At 45.4% G+C, this 14,592-nt stretch overlaps 1 protein-coding gene across 1 annotated transcript in view; it reads right to left on the reverse strand.

Moving 5' to 3' along the window:
* Positions 1 to 1,581: 1,581 nt before the first annotated feature.
* Positions 1,582 to 14,592, reverse strand: part of LOC308468117 (transmembrane 9 superfamily member 2-like) — a 51,651-nt gene continuing 38,640 nt past the window's right edge. The window contains exons 16-17 of the mRNA XM_080990091.1: positions 13,524 to 13,695; positions 1,582 to 2,229 (exon numbers count right to left, since the gene is read on the reverse strand). Coding sequence (XP_080846217.1) covers positions 2,162 to 2,229; positions 13,524 to 13,695 — 240 coding nt within the window. The 3' untranslated portion in view covers positions 1,582 to 2,161. The remainder of the gene's footprint in view (positions 2,230 to 13,523; positions 13,696 to 14,592) is intronic.

Below are 14,592 nucleotides of genomic sequence, written 5' to 3' on the forward strand. Positions count from 1 at the left end.
ACACATCCCCACACACCCTCCCAAACCTTCTGGTAGAAGTTGCCATTTCAATGGGAGCCTTGATTCCATACACGGTTATTTGCCCATTATTCTGTGCCTGAAAAGGAGAATTCCCTGGAGATGTTTTTTTTTAAAAAAGGAATATATACGATCTCCAGGCCATATAGTCTAAGGCATTTTGACTATGGCTCCATGGCCTTTCAATATATTAAGATGCCTGTCAACAAACAGTACAGGAGGGGGAAGTAAAGCAAAACACAAAAATATGGCCAACGTGCACAACTGATTAATCTGGCTCTTTGTGGGACAACCCGGGGGCGCCCTCTGCTTCGCTGTTGCAATAAATCTGTGTTTTCAATGCAGCGAGTCAGACGTCCAAGTGTTTTTCCTCCAGTTGAAAACAGACAATAAATCACATTGGCTACTACAGATGCTTATGTCAACTATAAATCCCTGGCTCCATCACTGCAGAAGGGCAGACCTTCCTCGCCGTATGTAGTAAGCCAAAACAAAAGGAGGGGAACAGAGGAGAGGGTAGTAGACCTTTGCATGTAAAAGGTTCTGGGGTTTGATTGCTGGTATCTCTAGGTAGGTGTGGAACCAGGGGTGGAGAACCTATGGCCCGTCAGATGTTATTATTTATTATTTGTTTATTAAATTTATATACCGCTCTTCATCAAGAGACCATGGGGTGGTTTACAACATGGAACACATAATAAAAAGGACACCACCACCCACTTTAAAAGGCCATAGGTTGCTTAACAGCCAAAGGCCTGGTTGAAGAAGAATGCTTTTGTCTGGCACCTAAAGATATGTTAGAAAGGCATCTGTCAAGCCTCCCTGCGGAGAGTATTCCACAACGGGGAGCCAACACAGAAAAGGCCCATTCTCATGCTGCCACCCTCCAGAACTCTCATGGAGGAGAAACACAAAGAAGGGCCTCAGGTGATGATCTCAGGGTCTGGGTCAATTTCCATGTGAAGAGGCGGTCCTTGAGATATTGGAGTCCTGAGCCATTTAAGGGTTTATAGGTGAGCACCAGCACTTTGAATTGGGCCTGGAAACTAACTGGTAACCAATGAAGTTGGGCCAGGATTGACATTATAGTGGTACTTCGGGTTACATACGCTTCAGGTTACAGACTCCACTAACCCAGAAATATTACCTCGGGTTAAGAACTTTGCTTCAGGATGAGAACAGAAATCGCGCAGGAGCAGCGCAGTGGCAGCAGCTGGAGGTCCCATTAGCTAAAGTGGTGCTTCAGGTTAAGAACAGTTTCAGGTTAAGAACAGACCTCCGGAACGAATTAAGCACTTAACCTGAGGTACCACTGTATATGCTCAACTCGCCATGACCACTGCCACGCTTTTTGAGGCTGATGGGAGCTATAGTTCAGCAACATCTGGAGGGCCAAAGGTTTCCCACGCCTCATGTAGGTAAACACTGCATTAGATGGACGAAGGATCTCACTAGGATAAGGCTGCTCCCTATGATCCTTTTATTACAATATATAAACAAATGGTTTTGGGTCTTCAGCAAACTAACTAACTCAAGGTAACTGATGAAGCATCCACACACCAGTCTGTTGGAACTGTGCAGCTTTATTCAAAACGAAGACAGCGTGGTGTTTCTCCTCCTGCCAAGAGATCTGCACTTGACACTAAATGCTTGTACATTTGTATAAGGTGACCAGCTAACCTGCAAAGGAGATGCAGACTATTATGTACAGTTGTACTTAAATGTTAAGTTTTTTAAAGTCACATTTTTTTTACATAGGATTCTACCGGACGGTCCTATACTGTGAACAGAATAATCAAATAACTGTGTAAAAAGAGAAGTAGCAAAGTCACAAGAAACCCCAGCTTGGGAGAAGCAAAGTGCGCAACACACACGTTGTTAAACTGGATTCGTTCTTTCAGCTGCAAACAATAATAATAATAATAGTAATAATAAACAACTTGGGATGCAGCATTTGTAAAAAGTGATAGAAGTCAAGTTCTCTGGGAGTGTCCAGCATTCCTTGGGTCCCATTCTGCTTTTTGGTGCCAAGATACCAACTCTGCATGTCTATTTTTAAGGTGTCATGTTTATCCCAGTACATGGTTAATATATATATATCCATTGACTTGCTGGATATGTTCAAGAGAAACATGGAAGATCTTCAGTCTACTTTCACAACGCTGTAAATCTTACTAACGAACCAGAAGCACGCAAAAAATCCAATCGTTCCTAAAAAAGAAGAAGAGAAGTTGAGATGTTTACATGCTCCTGGAATGCAAAAGGCGCCCTTCCTGAACAGGGTGAAATGTTGGGTAGTTCTTGTTACACCACCTAGCACTTGCTTAGGTTACTTTCTCTTTTGTCAGAGAATGGTGGGCTAGAGGGAGTGTTGGTTTGAGTTTGCAAGGCACATCTTACCTTCTTAAGCAAAACCGCATGCTCAGGATCACTTAACATGCACATCAATTACGCGAAAATTGTTAAAGAGATCCTGAGTGTGAAAAGTTGCCTTGAAAACTTAAGTCACATGCAGGGATTATCTATTTAAAATAATAATAGACCGCGTAAGGCTGTAGTTAACTATCCTCGCTCAAGAAGAAACAAAACTCCTGTTAACCTAGCAGCCAAATCCAAGCTGAATATCCACTGTATTGTTCACCCAACATTTTCTCAGTGGCAATGCCATTGGCCTAACCCTGCGACTCACTACCCAGAGTCACTTCTGGGAAGCTGGGAAGAATGTACAGTACACCACTATGAGAATGGAGGCAGAAGGACTCAAGTCAATCATTCTGGACTCATAGTGTTCTGTGAGCCTGAAGAACAGCCCTGCTGGATCAGGCCAGTGGTCCATGTAATCCAGCATCCTGTTCTCACACTGGTGAACCAGGTGCTTCTGGGAAGCCCCCAAGCAGAGCCTGAGTGCAAAAGCAACTCTCTCCTCCTGCATTTCCCAGCAACTGCAATAAAGCAGCTCCCAGAGTCCTGGAAGGTACATGGAATTGCCTGCCTCTTTGTGCACCGACTCTATGTTACAAACGTGCCTGCAAACGTGACATGAAGGCTTGCAACATGAATCCTGCTGTATGGAAATTCCTTGCAGATGGCCGCAGTGCCTGGAGACAGTCAAGTTGTGCATCCATAGCAGTGACCAGAGGAGGAATGCAGAGAAAAGAAACGCCATGGTGCATCTGCAGCAACACAACCAGGCCCCTTCATGTGCCCCACCTGCAACAACACATGTCTCTCTCCTGTGTCAATCTCTACAGCCACAGCAGGAGCTGTAACTCTCCTACAGTTTGACTTTCCCCTGAAGGTGCACTCTTCCATTGTCTCCCAAAACAAACAGATGCCAATAACAGTATGCGCACTGAGGTCTACCATGGTTGAGCATAAAGCCAGAATTCCAAATAACTACAAAGCAATGCTCATCACATGTCTTGCCTCCAGGTATACACCAAACATGAAGAGGGAGTGGAGACGTGCCTTACTGGACACACCTGAGCTTGATTAGTTATGCCTGCCAAGAGGTACTTATGTGTGTGCAACAGTCTTCATGCATGCATCTTCCATGTGATCAAGGGCTCATGCACAGCTAGGTGCACACAGGTGTCTCTCTGCAGGTATTCAGCTTAGCACGAATTCATTGGAAAGAGGAGCACAACGACGGAGGTGAGAGGACACCAGACTGGGTCCCAACTCCCTTGCCACCCTGTACAGAGGTAGATGGCTCTTTGCACCATATGTGGACATGGCAAGAACACAACGACCTACCCCACATTCTTTTCAGGGAAAGGACATAGCTCAAGCATCTGTTTTGCACACAGAAGTATCTGGGTTCAACCCCCAGCATCTCCCGGCAGGGCTGGGAGAGACCAGTAACTGCGATCCTAGAGAGTCACTGCCTGGGTAGACAATACTGAGCTAAGCATGCCAACATTCTGATTCCTGCTACTTAAAATTTACTACTTAAATTTTGCATCTGTGGCCACTCTTCTGAGCTGCCTTGTTTTTAGGGGTGCGGGGGGGTGTTACTGGTTAAGGGGGGGAAAGAAGCATTAAGAAATAAACTCTGGTTGCTGCCTGTTTCCAAGACATTCACATTTCTCACAGAACTATCTCTATCGCAAAGGCATCCCATATGCCTTTCTAGATAGCAAGCCATGAGAGAAGCACAATGGCTTTGCGAGCACCTCCTTATGAACTGAATCCTTATGCATGCATGCAGATTAGGCAGGTCAGTAGCTGGTGCTAACCAAAAGAAGGCACCCTTACAAAGGAAAAATAAAAGGGTTCACCCTGACCCTCTCCCCCTGCAAGCACTGCTGCCCTCTTCCCCACCACCACGACACACCTGGCTTGCTATTCTAGTCCCCTTATATTGCCACTTCTCTCTTTTTCCCCAGTTAAGGCCTTTTTTCCCACAGCCTGCTATTATGTTCTGCAGATTACCCTCTTCCGCAGGGTTTGCAGCTATCATCCTTTCAAACAGTGGGGGGACGGCAGATTTACTGCGCTTGATAGGAGATCATACGCCAGCCACAAAAGGATATTTAATTCCTTTATGGGCTTGACATCTCAAAGTCTTTCCAGTCTGCAGTCGATTCTCACTCTTCCCCACTGTGTGAGGCACTCCTATCTGGCGCTAGTGTGACCTCTGTGGCCTCTCGGATCTCACATTTAAAATTTTTGTTTTCTAGGGATCCTCAGATGGATAGATGGAGAGTTAGACAGACAGAGGGCACATAAACACACACACACACACACACACACACACACTCCCCATGCGCACATAAGCATCAAGGAGTTCAAAAAAAGGATTTCCAGCTCCTAGATGTTCCGACAGGCTTTACACATATTGCACTGGTGGTGAAAGATCTGCACTGGCTACCTATTAGCTACAGAGCCAAATTCAAGGTTTCATTGTTGATATTTAAAGTCCTAAACAACTGGGGGAGGGCAGCATAAGAGCATAGGCAGAGCCCTGCTGGATGAGGCCAGTTACCCATCAAGTCCAGCATCCTGTTCTCACAGTGACCAACCAGCTGCCAATGTTTTGTGTTGTGGAAGCTTGTTTTGCTTCCACAAGAGATAATGATGGCCACCAAAAGAGGATTTGACAAATGCATGGAGGATAAAACTATCAACAGCCACTAGTCACGACAGCTATCTTCTCCGTACACTTGGAATATCCGCTGCTGGGAACTGCGGGTGGAGCAAGTGCTCTGGCACTCAGGTTCTGCTTGTGCGCCCCCACAGGCATTTATCTGGGTTGCCACTGTGAGATCAGGATGCTGGACTAGATGGGCCATTGGCTTGATCCAGTAGAATGCGTCTTATGTCATAAACATAATGCATTCCCAACAAAAAAGTTGAAGATTTAGACAAGTTCGAGCAACCAGAGAGCCTGTGGATCTTAATACATGAATAATAAAATGGGCATTCCCATATTAATTATTTGGACTCAAAGTCAAAGTGTGGCTTCCAAAGGCTCCATCAAGGTAAAGAGCAAAGGTCAGAATTCCACCACTGCAGAATTACTGCAAACCAAGATCTCCTTTAGCAAAACCACAACGCCAGCGATCTAGCGATACGGTAGTGACTGGAAGGAAACTCAATAAAGCTGTTCAGCTATCCAAGTTCAGCCGTCCTTGCCAACACCAAAATCTGTGATCAATTAGTGCAAGCAAAAGAAATAATTGGAAACACAGGTCAAGAACAAAGCTGCATTCCCCACTCCCCGTGTTTTTGCAAACAGAGACCCTTCAACGCACCTCTCTCACTACAGAGGTAGCTGTCCAAATCCAACCTCCCTATAACATCCAACTTAAAAGTGCCTGGCTGACAAGGCTGTTTTGCATTATCAGTAGCTTTCACCAAGTGAAACAGGATGTTTTCCTAAATAAAAGCATTTTATGGAACATAAAATACCATTCTGATAGCTCATAGTAAACTGTCAGAAGGGTTCCTATCTTAAAGGTTACAGAATGATGTGAAGAGCAAGGAGGCTACTCTGTGCAGCTTGTCAGACAACACGGGGGGGGGGGGAGGAGATCCATTAAGTTGCTCATGTCCACCACCCAAAAAAAATTAAGCCTGAAAAAAAGGCCTTATCAGGAGAAGAACACCTTTTAAAAGCAGAACACCACATATCTCTTATATGGCATTTTATGGAACACTAGATAGTAGGATTTATCAGAGGTGAATATACTAGAATAAATGAACCACTTGCTCTCACCAGTAAGGGAGTTCTTGTTCTTTATCTGAAGAAAATATGGAATTCCTGAAGATGGAATTTAAGTTTCATGAAGCAACTAAGTCCCTCTCCAGTGGTTGATATCTATTATTATAATTGTGCATTGCCTTTCAGCCAAAAACAAATACAAAATTCATAATAATAAAAACAAACCAGGACTCAAACCAGGGCTATCTGGGAAACCATTAGATCCATCAAACTCTGAGAGCCGACCATCCTCATAGATCCCTCACCACTGCGGGGGGGGGGGGGGGGCGTGCTGAGAGCCTAAATCTCATCAGGAAGTGGTGTGACCATGACAAGGGACTGATGTCAATATTCCCTACTTTCAGATCACCCTCTTCCTGCCCAGCCAAGAAAACAAGGTCCAGAGTGTGACCTGCCCCATGCATTGGATCAATGACATGTTAGAGCAGCCCCGTGCTTGTTGTGGCAACCATGATGTCCTGAGCCCCCTGCTTTGGCCTGGACGCTGAGGTCCCTCCACACTGCTTCATTCTCAGTGATACAGACCAGATCAGCCTCCTCATTCCCAATCAGATCAACAGCAGCAGCACCACCGCGGACCTGAGGGCTGGCTGATAAGACAATCACAATTCCCCAGATTTGAGGTAGCCACTAACTGCCTGTGCCCCTCACCAGGCTTGCCCCACACATGGTATCTCCCCCTTGCCTAGAACCACTGCAGTTGGGATTTCCCCTGCTCTCTTCAGCTCCTCTCTTTCCAGGAACACCTTACCTCCCCTTAATTTAGAAAAGGGGGGGGAACCCAAATTATTTTTTAAAAAACAAGATAAAAAGCAGTTAAAACAAATTTAAACATTTTAAAACATTAGGGCAAGGCCACCCCCAGAGAAAATAATGTTATGGGGATGGCGCTTGCCTCTCCCTGATGCCGCTCCCTATGAAGGGGGCAGTGTCAGCCCCTACTCCCCTGGTAGATTCAGCCCAGGTGGGTTCTCAGTCAGCCAGCCAGCAGGGGGTGGAACAGGGCAGTCTTCCCTCTGCTGGCCAGAGGTGCAAAAATGCCTGCTTCCTCAAGAGGAGGGGGAATTCCAGTGGCTGTGGAGGTGAGCCAGATGAACAGCTCTCTCCTCCATTGTTGATCTCTGGCTGCTGCTACCCCTGAGAGTGAAGTGTCTTGGGACTGAAAGGGCAGATGGCTGGGAGGCTAATCGTGGGTGGAGAAAGAGCCAAGGGCAGTTGGTGCCAGCTACTTCTGGTTTTGTCCCATCTCCTCCCTGCTAAATTCCACAAGGAGAAACCTGAGGCTAAGGAAGACAAAACTGACAGCCACACAGACCACCCACACTGCTTGTTGGTGGAGCCTGGTAAAAAGGCAGAAGTTGGTGGGGCAGCGTCCCATTTGCCCTAATGGTCCAGCCTGCACTTCCGCCCTCTGCAAATCTACAGAGGACACTTTTTTCAATGGAACATTAGCTAAATTGGAGGATTCACTGCACCACACTGAACAAGGGGTTCGTGAAATACTCTGGTGATGTAGACGGCAATGCCTTCCAGTTACAGGCCTGAGCGGAGGGAACCAGCTATTTCCAAACCACGTATTTACAGGGACCACTTCTCTAATTAAAACACCACATTGAAAGACAAGCACACATCTGGTAGCAGATTCTCTTCCTCATAATCTTGTCTGGATTACACCCCTCCCTCCCCCTTTATTGCATTATAGACATCACTCTAATAAATGTCTGAAGCAGCCTGTTTGTCCAAAGTGTCCTTTCTTCTAGAAAGGGCACAGCATTCACGTATCTCTTGCCGCAACATTTTGCAAGCCAGAGCCTCCGTCACTAGGTCTGGAAGCTCTGAGTGCACGAAGAATGCAAAGTGCATGACATTGCACACAAAAAGGAGAGGCTCACCGGGCAGGATGCATCCCAATGAGGTTCGGCTGGAAATCTCATGTGTATGCATATGAATTGTGAATGTCTGCACAGTGTTTATAGCCAAACTACGAGGTCAGTCAATTCCCTTTTCCGTTACATCTCGGTGTTGTGTGAGCACGCATGAGATTATGGGTTGTATCCAGTACAGCAGTAAGTTAAAGTCATTCGGTGGTATACCTGTTTCATCGGAGAAATGCTTTGCGCTAATGAAACACTGCTGCGCAAGAGAACGGACAAGCTGGTTGCTGGTAACTCTGTTGCACAATATACTGCCCAACAAGTTTCCGCTAGCAAAAGAGTTGCATTTTATTCCTCTGTTGCACAACTTTGCAACTCACCCATATGCTAGTGCAAGAGCCTTGGTGGTAGTACGCAGATAGCACTGGATACAGCCCCAAATACACACACACACACACACACACACACACACACACAGTTGTTTCAAGGATGAAATGGGGGGGGGGGGGGAACCATGTACCCCACCTTGAGCTTCCTGGAGGAAAGGTGGGACATAGGTGTTAATAATAAAACAAGTAATTCCTTTTTAGAGCTATTCAAGATGGTGGTCATTGCCATAGTCTTGTGGCAGAAAATCCCACAAGTTAACTATGTGCGTTTTACTGCCAGTCACTCTGCGTTCCCCAATTTTATATACAGATGTAGGAACAGCCTTGCTCACTGAAGTGCTGCCCTGCTGTAAAAGTGTTAGATGGGATGTTTCAAACCACCCCCACCCCCAAGCCAAAGCATCTTCTCTAGTCAACATGCAGGCTCATTTTATTATGCTCAGACTAACATCCCAACCTCTTCTCTTTGATCTTTTGTTCTCCCCCTCGTCTAAAAACCATATGTCAGTAATGCAACAGATCAGGAACTACTTCCAGTCTGCATGTGCTCTATAGAAGTACTCTGTGCTGACATGGAGAAAAGCTGCATTTTTATATTTAGTGTGTTTCTTGGTTCCCCACCACCAATGACCATAACTCAGTGGTGAAGTATCTGCAAAGGATCGTGGGTTTCATCCCTGGCATCTCCAGCTACAACTGGGAAAGACTTCCTGTCTGAATTCCTGGAGAGTCACTGCCTGTCAGTGTATACAATGGTTCATAAGGCAGCTTCCTATGTTCCTAGGTAATGTCGCAATACTTGAAATGAGTCTGTCTATATTGCATTGCACCTGACTCTTCGCAAATGTGCATTTAATGGAGAGAGAGAGAGAGAGAGAGAGAGAGAGAGAGAGAAGAACTCAAAGCTCTGGCCAATTGCAAGAAAGCAAAAAACAGAATATACCCTGCACTCTGGCAACATATGTGTGTGTGTGTGTACGCACATTGGTTTTCTGCAGCCAAGAACTGTCTACATCATACCGCTTTCAATCGCCACACAGTGGGGGCTGCTTTCGGAATCTGGAATTCTAAACACAATTTACCCAGGAGATCAAAACTCAATTTTGAAAATGGCATGAACTCACAAGTGAAAATGATGATCACAAAACAGAGGGTGTAGAGTAGCCACCTGCTTCCAACTAAATGCAGCATTTTCTTCTGTGTCCAAGCACGTAATAAGGACAGTAATCATAAAGCTATCCCTGCACAAAATATACCCATTCACTTACCATATTATTACCCGGAGAATCATACTGAAAATTGCTAGCTACAAATTTAGAAGAACAGAAATAATAATTGCAAGAAGCAGCGTGATATTAGGCCAGCACAACGAGGTCCTCATGGGCTATTGGGGGAGCCCCGAAGACACCCAAGCTAGGGGCCCAGAAGGGGTGGGAGAGGGGTGAAGAGTCAGACACACAAATCCAGGCACTGCCATCTCACCCATAAAACCACTTGTCTTCCGTGGAAGGGTAGAGCACCACCCAGCCACATTCTCCTTCAGTGCTCTGGCTCCTGTTGCCTGGGCATGGGAACCCAGTTAGGATCACTGACTGGCAGCAAGGAAAAGACCTATTGCACAAGATGACACAGGGCTCTGCTCTTTTGAAGGTCCCAGGTCAAATCCTGGCAGTCACAGAGCTGTGGAAGCCCCTCCCCTGAGACTTCAAAGAGATGCTAAGACCAGACCAACAACACAATGCTGGATGAAAGACACCTTAGCAAAGGAAGTTTCATATAATGTAGGGGTGGGGGATCTTTTTCAGCCAGAAGGCCACATACCCTAAAGGGGAATCTGCTTTGCCCCACCCTCCAGCCCAAGGAACCTTCAGGAGGGTGCTGCTGGAGGAACAGCTGTGAGAGGTGAGAGACTCAGTGTTGGCCCGCAGGTAAAGGCTTTCCCCACCTGCCTTGCTCTGCCCTCCAGCCCTTGGAGCCTTCATAAGGGAGCTGTTTCCAGAGGAAGAACTGAGGGGTTAGAGACTGTTTGCCATCAGGGGGTGGTTGGTTTCACCTGTGCAGCTGCACCTCCAGCCTGAGGAACCTTTGGAAGGGGAGTCTCTGGGGTATGTGTGCATGAACTTAGCAGTGCTTAGTTTATTTTTTGGCTGCTATTTTGTTAAGGATGTTTTATAGACTACAAATGCTGTATTGATTTGTTCATCATATAATATGACCTTTGCTTTTAATTGTGATGTTTAGCCCATTTTTTTAAGTTGTTGCTTTGTTAACAGTGTTTTATGGATTGTAATTGTTCCACCGATTATTTGTTGATTATTGTATACGACTTACGCTGTACGTGGGATGTTCTATAATGTTATTGTATTGCTATTTATTGTTTTTAAACTGCTTTGGGATGCGTCGGAATGAAAAGCAGAATAGAAATATAATAAATCAGCTTTCTGGGAGCCACATAGCAATGCTGGATTGGACCTGATGCAAAAGTGGGCAGAACAATGGACATAACTTACTGAAGTTCAGTAAGTTATTTTCCTCTCATGCAAGCCACAGGTCTACACACACACACACACACACACACACACACTTCATTCCCCCTCTTACAGGCACGCAAGAGACATCATTATCATTCACAGACACATGCCAACCAGGCAAAAGCACTCAAAGGGGGAGCATATTCTGGGGAGAGATCAGAAGGCAAAACAGAGAGGTCTGGATATCATGGTTACTTTGTATTTTCCATGGTACTTGTTTGGTCAGACTGCAACTATTTGGTGAGTACAAACCTCCAACCCAAAGTCTGAAGGATAAGGAACACATCCATCTTCCTTCTCACAAGCTGATTACCTCCTCTTTTTCATGGTTTGCCAATGGTGCAAACCAGGAATTGCCTTCAAGCCATGATTCAAAAATGTGGTTTGAAAGTGGGTTTGCAAGCCACAGTTTGGAGACAATAATCAGCACTCAGAGGGCTAGAACAGGCAAGCAAAGTGATATGTTCCTAAGCCTCCAAACTGTCATTGGCACATGACGTCTAAACCAGACCTTAACGCGAGAACACACAGGTGTAAACTTTGCCACGGCACATTTAAGCCTCACTGCCCTTCGTATCAAGGAGATCAGGGCCGACATATCTGACTATTTTAATCCCTTTCAGCAGCAGCTGTGACAATTTCAATTATCATTTCCTATATGAAAAGGATATTTCTGATTCTAGCAATTTATATCACACAAGCGAAACTGAAATTGGCAGCTAACCCAAGCTAAACCCAGACAGGCATTAGCATACTGCTTTAGTTCAGAATTAAAACATTTTTTTGTTTTAATGCTAGAATTTATTTGGGGTAAATTATAGGGGGGGCATCTGGAACTTGCCTGCAGAGCTGTGGACTTAAAGAAGGATTTAGCTGGGAACACCAATTCCCATATTTACTTACTAATACTTTTAAATTGGTGAGATTAAAGCCTACTCGCTTTCTACTTCCATCCGACTGAAGACAGCTAAAGAAGAAATCCTTCTGCAAGGCCACAAGCAAGGTTGAGAAAACCCTTTAATGAAAGCTTCCAGGAAAGCAGCCATGTTTGCTTTTTTATGCAAGGGAGAGTAGGAACACAGGGAGCTGCCTTATACAGATTCAGACTACAGTATTGGGTCCATTTCCTTAAGTAATACCTACACTGACTGGCAGCAACTCTCCAGGGTTTTTCCAGACAAAAGGCTTTTCCCACCAGCCCCACCTGGAGCTGCCAGGGATTGAACCTGGGAACCTTCTGCATGGAAGGCAAATGCTCTGCCATAGAGCTAACACCCCCACTCTACCCCTGCCATCAGCCAAAAGCCTTTACGGAGTCTTGTGGCACCTTAAAGACTCAAAATATAATAAACACTTGATAATTTTATTTGTCTTTAAGGTGCCAAAAAGTCTCTTTGTTGTCATGAATAGCAAGAGAAACATGATTCTAGCAGAATTTGAGGAATTATTATTTTTTCACTTTTATCATGTTATGCTCCCTAAATACTCTATCCATTTGTAAGCTCGATCCACCCTTCAAATGCACATTGTCCTGGTTCACACGTACAGTAAGAAATCAGCATATGTGCGCATTTGATTACCAGCAGGTGAATGTTAGAAAACTCCTTTCAGTGCTGAATGAGCCCTTTATATGACGGAAGAGTATTCATTCACAGCCTCATAGTAATACTCTGAAAGAAAGCACCCAGAATAAAATGGCCCAGGAACGCATGAATTAATGATGGCCACATTCAAACCCAACATTTAAAGCAGTATCACACCACTTTAAACAACCATGGCTTCCCCCAAAGAATCCTGGGAACTGCAGCTAAGGGTGCTGTGAGTTGTTAGGAGACACCCCACCCCACTCCCCTCACAGAGCTACAATTACCAGAGTTCCCTAGGAAGGATTGGTTGCTGAACCATTCTGGTACCTGTAGCTCTGTGAGGGGAATAGGAGTCTCCTGAGAACTCTCAGCTCCTTTAACAGACTGATTTCCATAATTCTTTGGTGGAAGCCCCATGCTTTAAATATATGTCGGGAAGGTGGTTGATGCCGTTGTGCTCTGAGTGGGTCCCATGTGTCACATACTAATCGCACCCATACTCCTATGTTGTGCCCTCCAGATGTTTTAGACTACAACTCCGAACATCGCTGACCATTGGCCTTTTGTAGTCCAGATCATATGGCAGCCACCCAGATAGAGAAGGCTGTTTAAACCCATATTCTGCCATACTGGGACTTTAAGATACCAGGGGTGGGGGAGAAAGGAAGAGCTTGCAGCTGAGTAGTAGAGTATGAACCCTGCAAGCAGAAGGCCTCACCTTCAGTCCATAGCACCTCCTGTTCAAAGGATCACAGGCAGGACGACTCACCTAAGGCAGAGGGCAGAGAATCCTGACTTGCATGGAACCAAAGTCTAGCTTGGTACGAGGTGCCTTCGCATATGCTCCTATACATATCTCCCAACCCTGAGACGCTCAAAGACTTGAGAAATTGACTCACCAGTGAAAAGGAAGAAAATCAAGACCATGATCATTGTATATCCGAAGTATAAAATGGTGCTGGCAGTTCCTGTGATCTGAAGTTTTGAGAAGAAATAATGGACGGCGTAGATGAAGAGATAGACGGCGGTGAAGCTGCTGGTTAAGAATGACCTCCACCACCAATGATAATCCTAGAGGCAAATCAAAAGAGGTTGAGAGGCAAGGAAAGCATGAAAGACCCCCCCAAAAATGCTTCCCATGCATATTTAGTGGACCAGCCTTAAGCTGTCCTTGCACCTGTCCACACTTACTACTCTGAACTATGCTTTATTAGATTTGTTTCCCAGAATTCTATTTCACAAATTCCTGCAGGACAAATCTGGCCTACCAAGCCGCTTCCATGGCCTGCCAGCCCCTGCAAAATCAGGTGCTTCTTCGGTTTGCCCTTTTCTTCCTCCTCCTGACACTGTCCTGTTGCTGCATCTTACCAGCCAAGAGAACTCGCATCAACACTGCCGTGAGAGCAAAGTGCTGCAAAGGAGAGGTGAGATGAACAGTCTGTGCCAAAGGTTTTTCTCTGTGGGAATGTGTCTACATGTAAGTTTGGGTGGGTGGGTGAAAAAGAGAGATGTGTGCCTGCGCATTTTAGAGACAAGAGAAAAAGCTGATCACCCCCCCAGCCTAGTGTCATTTGACCAAAGAGCTGTTCTTCTTCACAGCCCAGGTGCACAACAAACGGTTCAGAACCCAGTTTGTGGCTCACCCATGTTATCTAGAAAACTGAAACTAATTCCTACACTTAAGAGCTTATTTGCATGGCAGGCCTCAGGTATCTTTACTCAATGCAGCTGGTTCCACAAGGCATCTGTTTGCAGCTTGCCTAAACCCCCAAAATCTGTCTACCACAAGTATGAGAATGGAGTGTTATAGACTGTCCACATAACGAAGCAACATCTCTGTGACTCCGCCACTAATATCAGCACCAAGATAAAACACCACCACTTTTATATTACACAATCTGCATACATTTGCATGACTTTTTTTCTGCTGCTCCTGCAGGTCATGGGGAGGAGTTTAGTGCAATCCAC

The sequence above is a fragment of the Podarcis pityusensis genome, assembly GCF_964106645.2.
Source record: "Podarcis pityusensis genome assembly, chromosome: Z".
NCBI classification, from domain to species: domain Eukaryota; kingdom Metazoa; phylum Chordata; class Lepidosauria; order Squamata; family Lacertidae; genus Podarcis; species Podarcis pityusensis.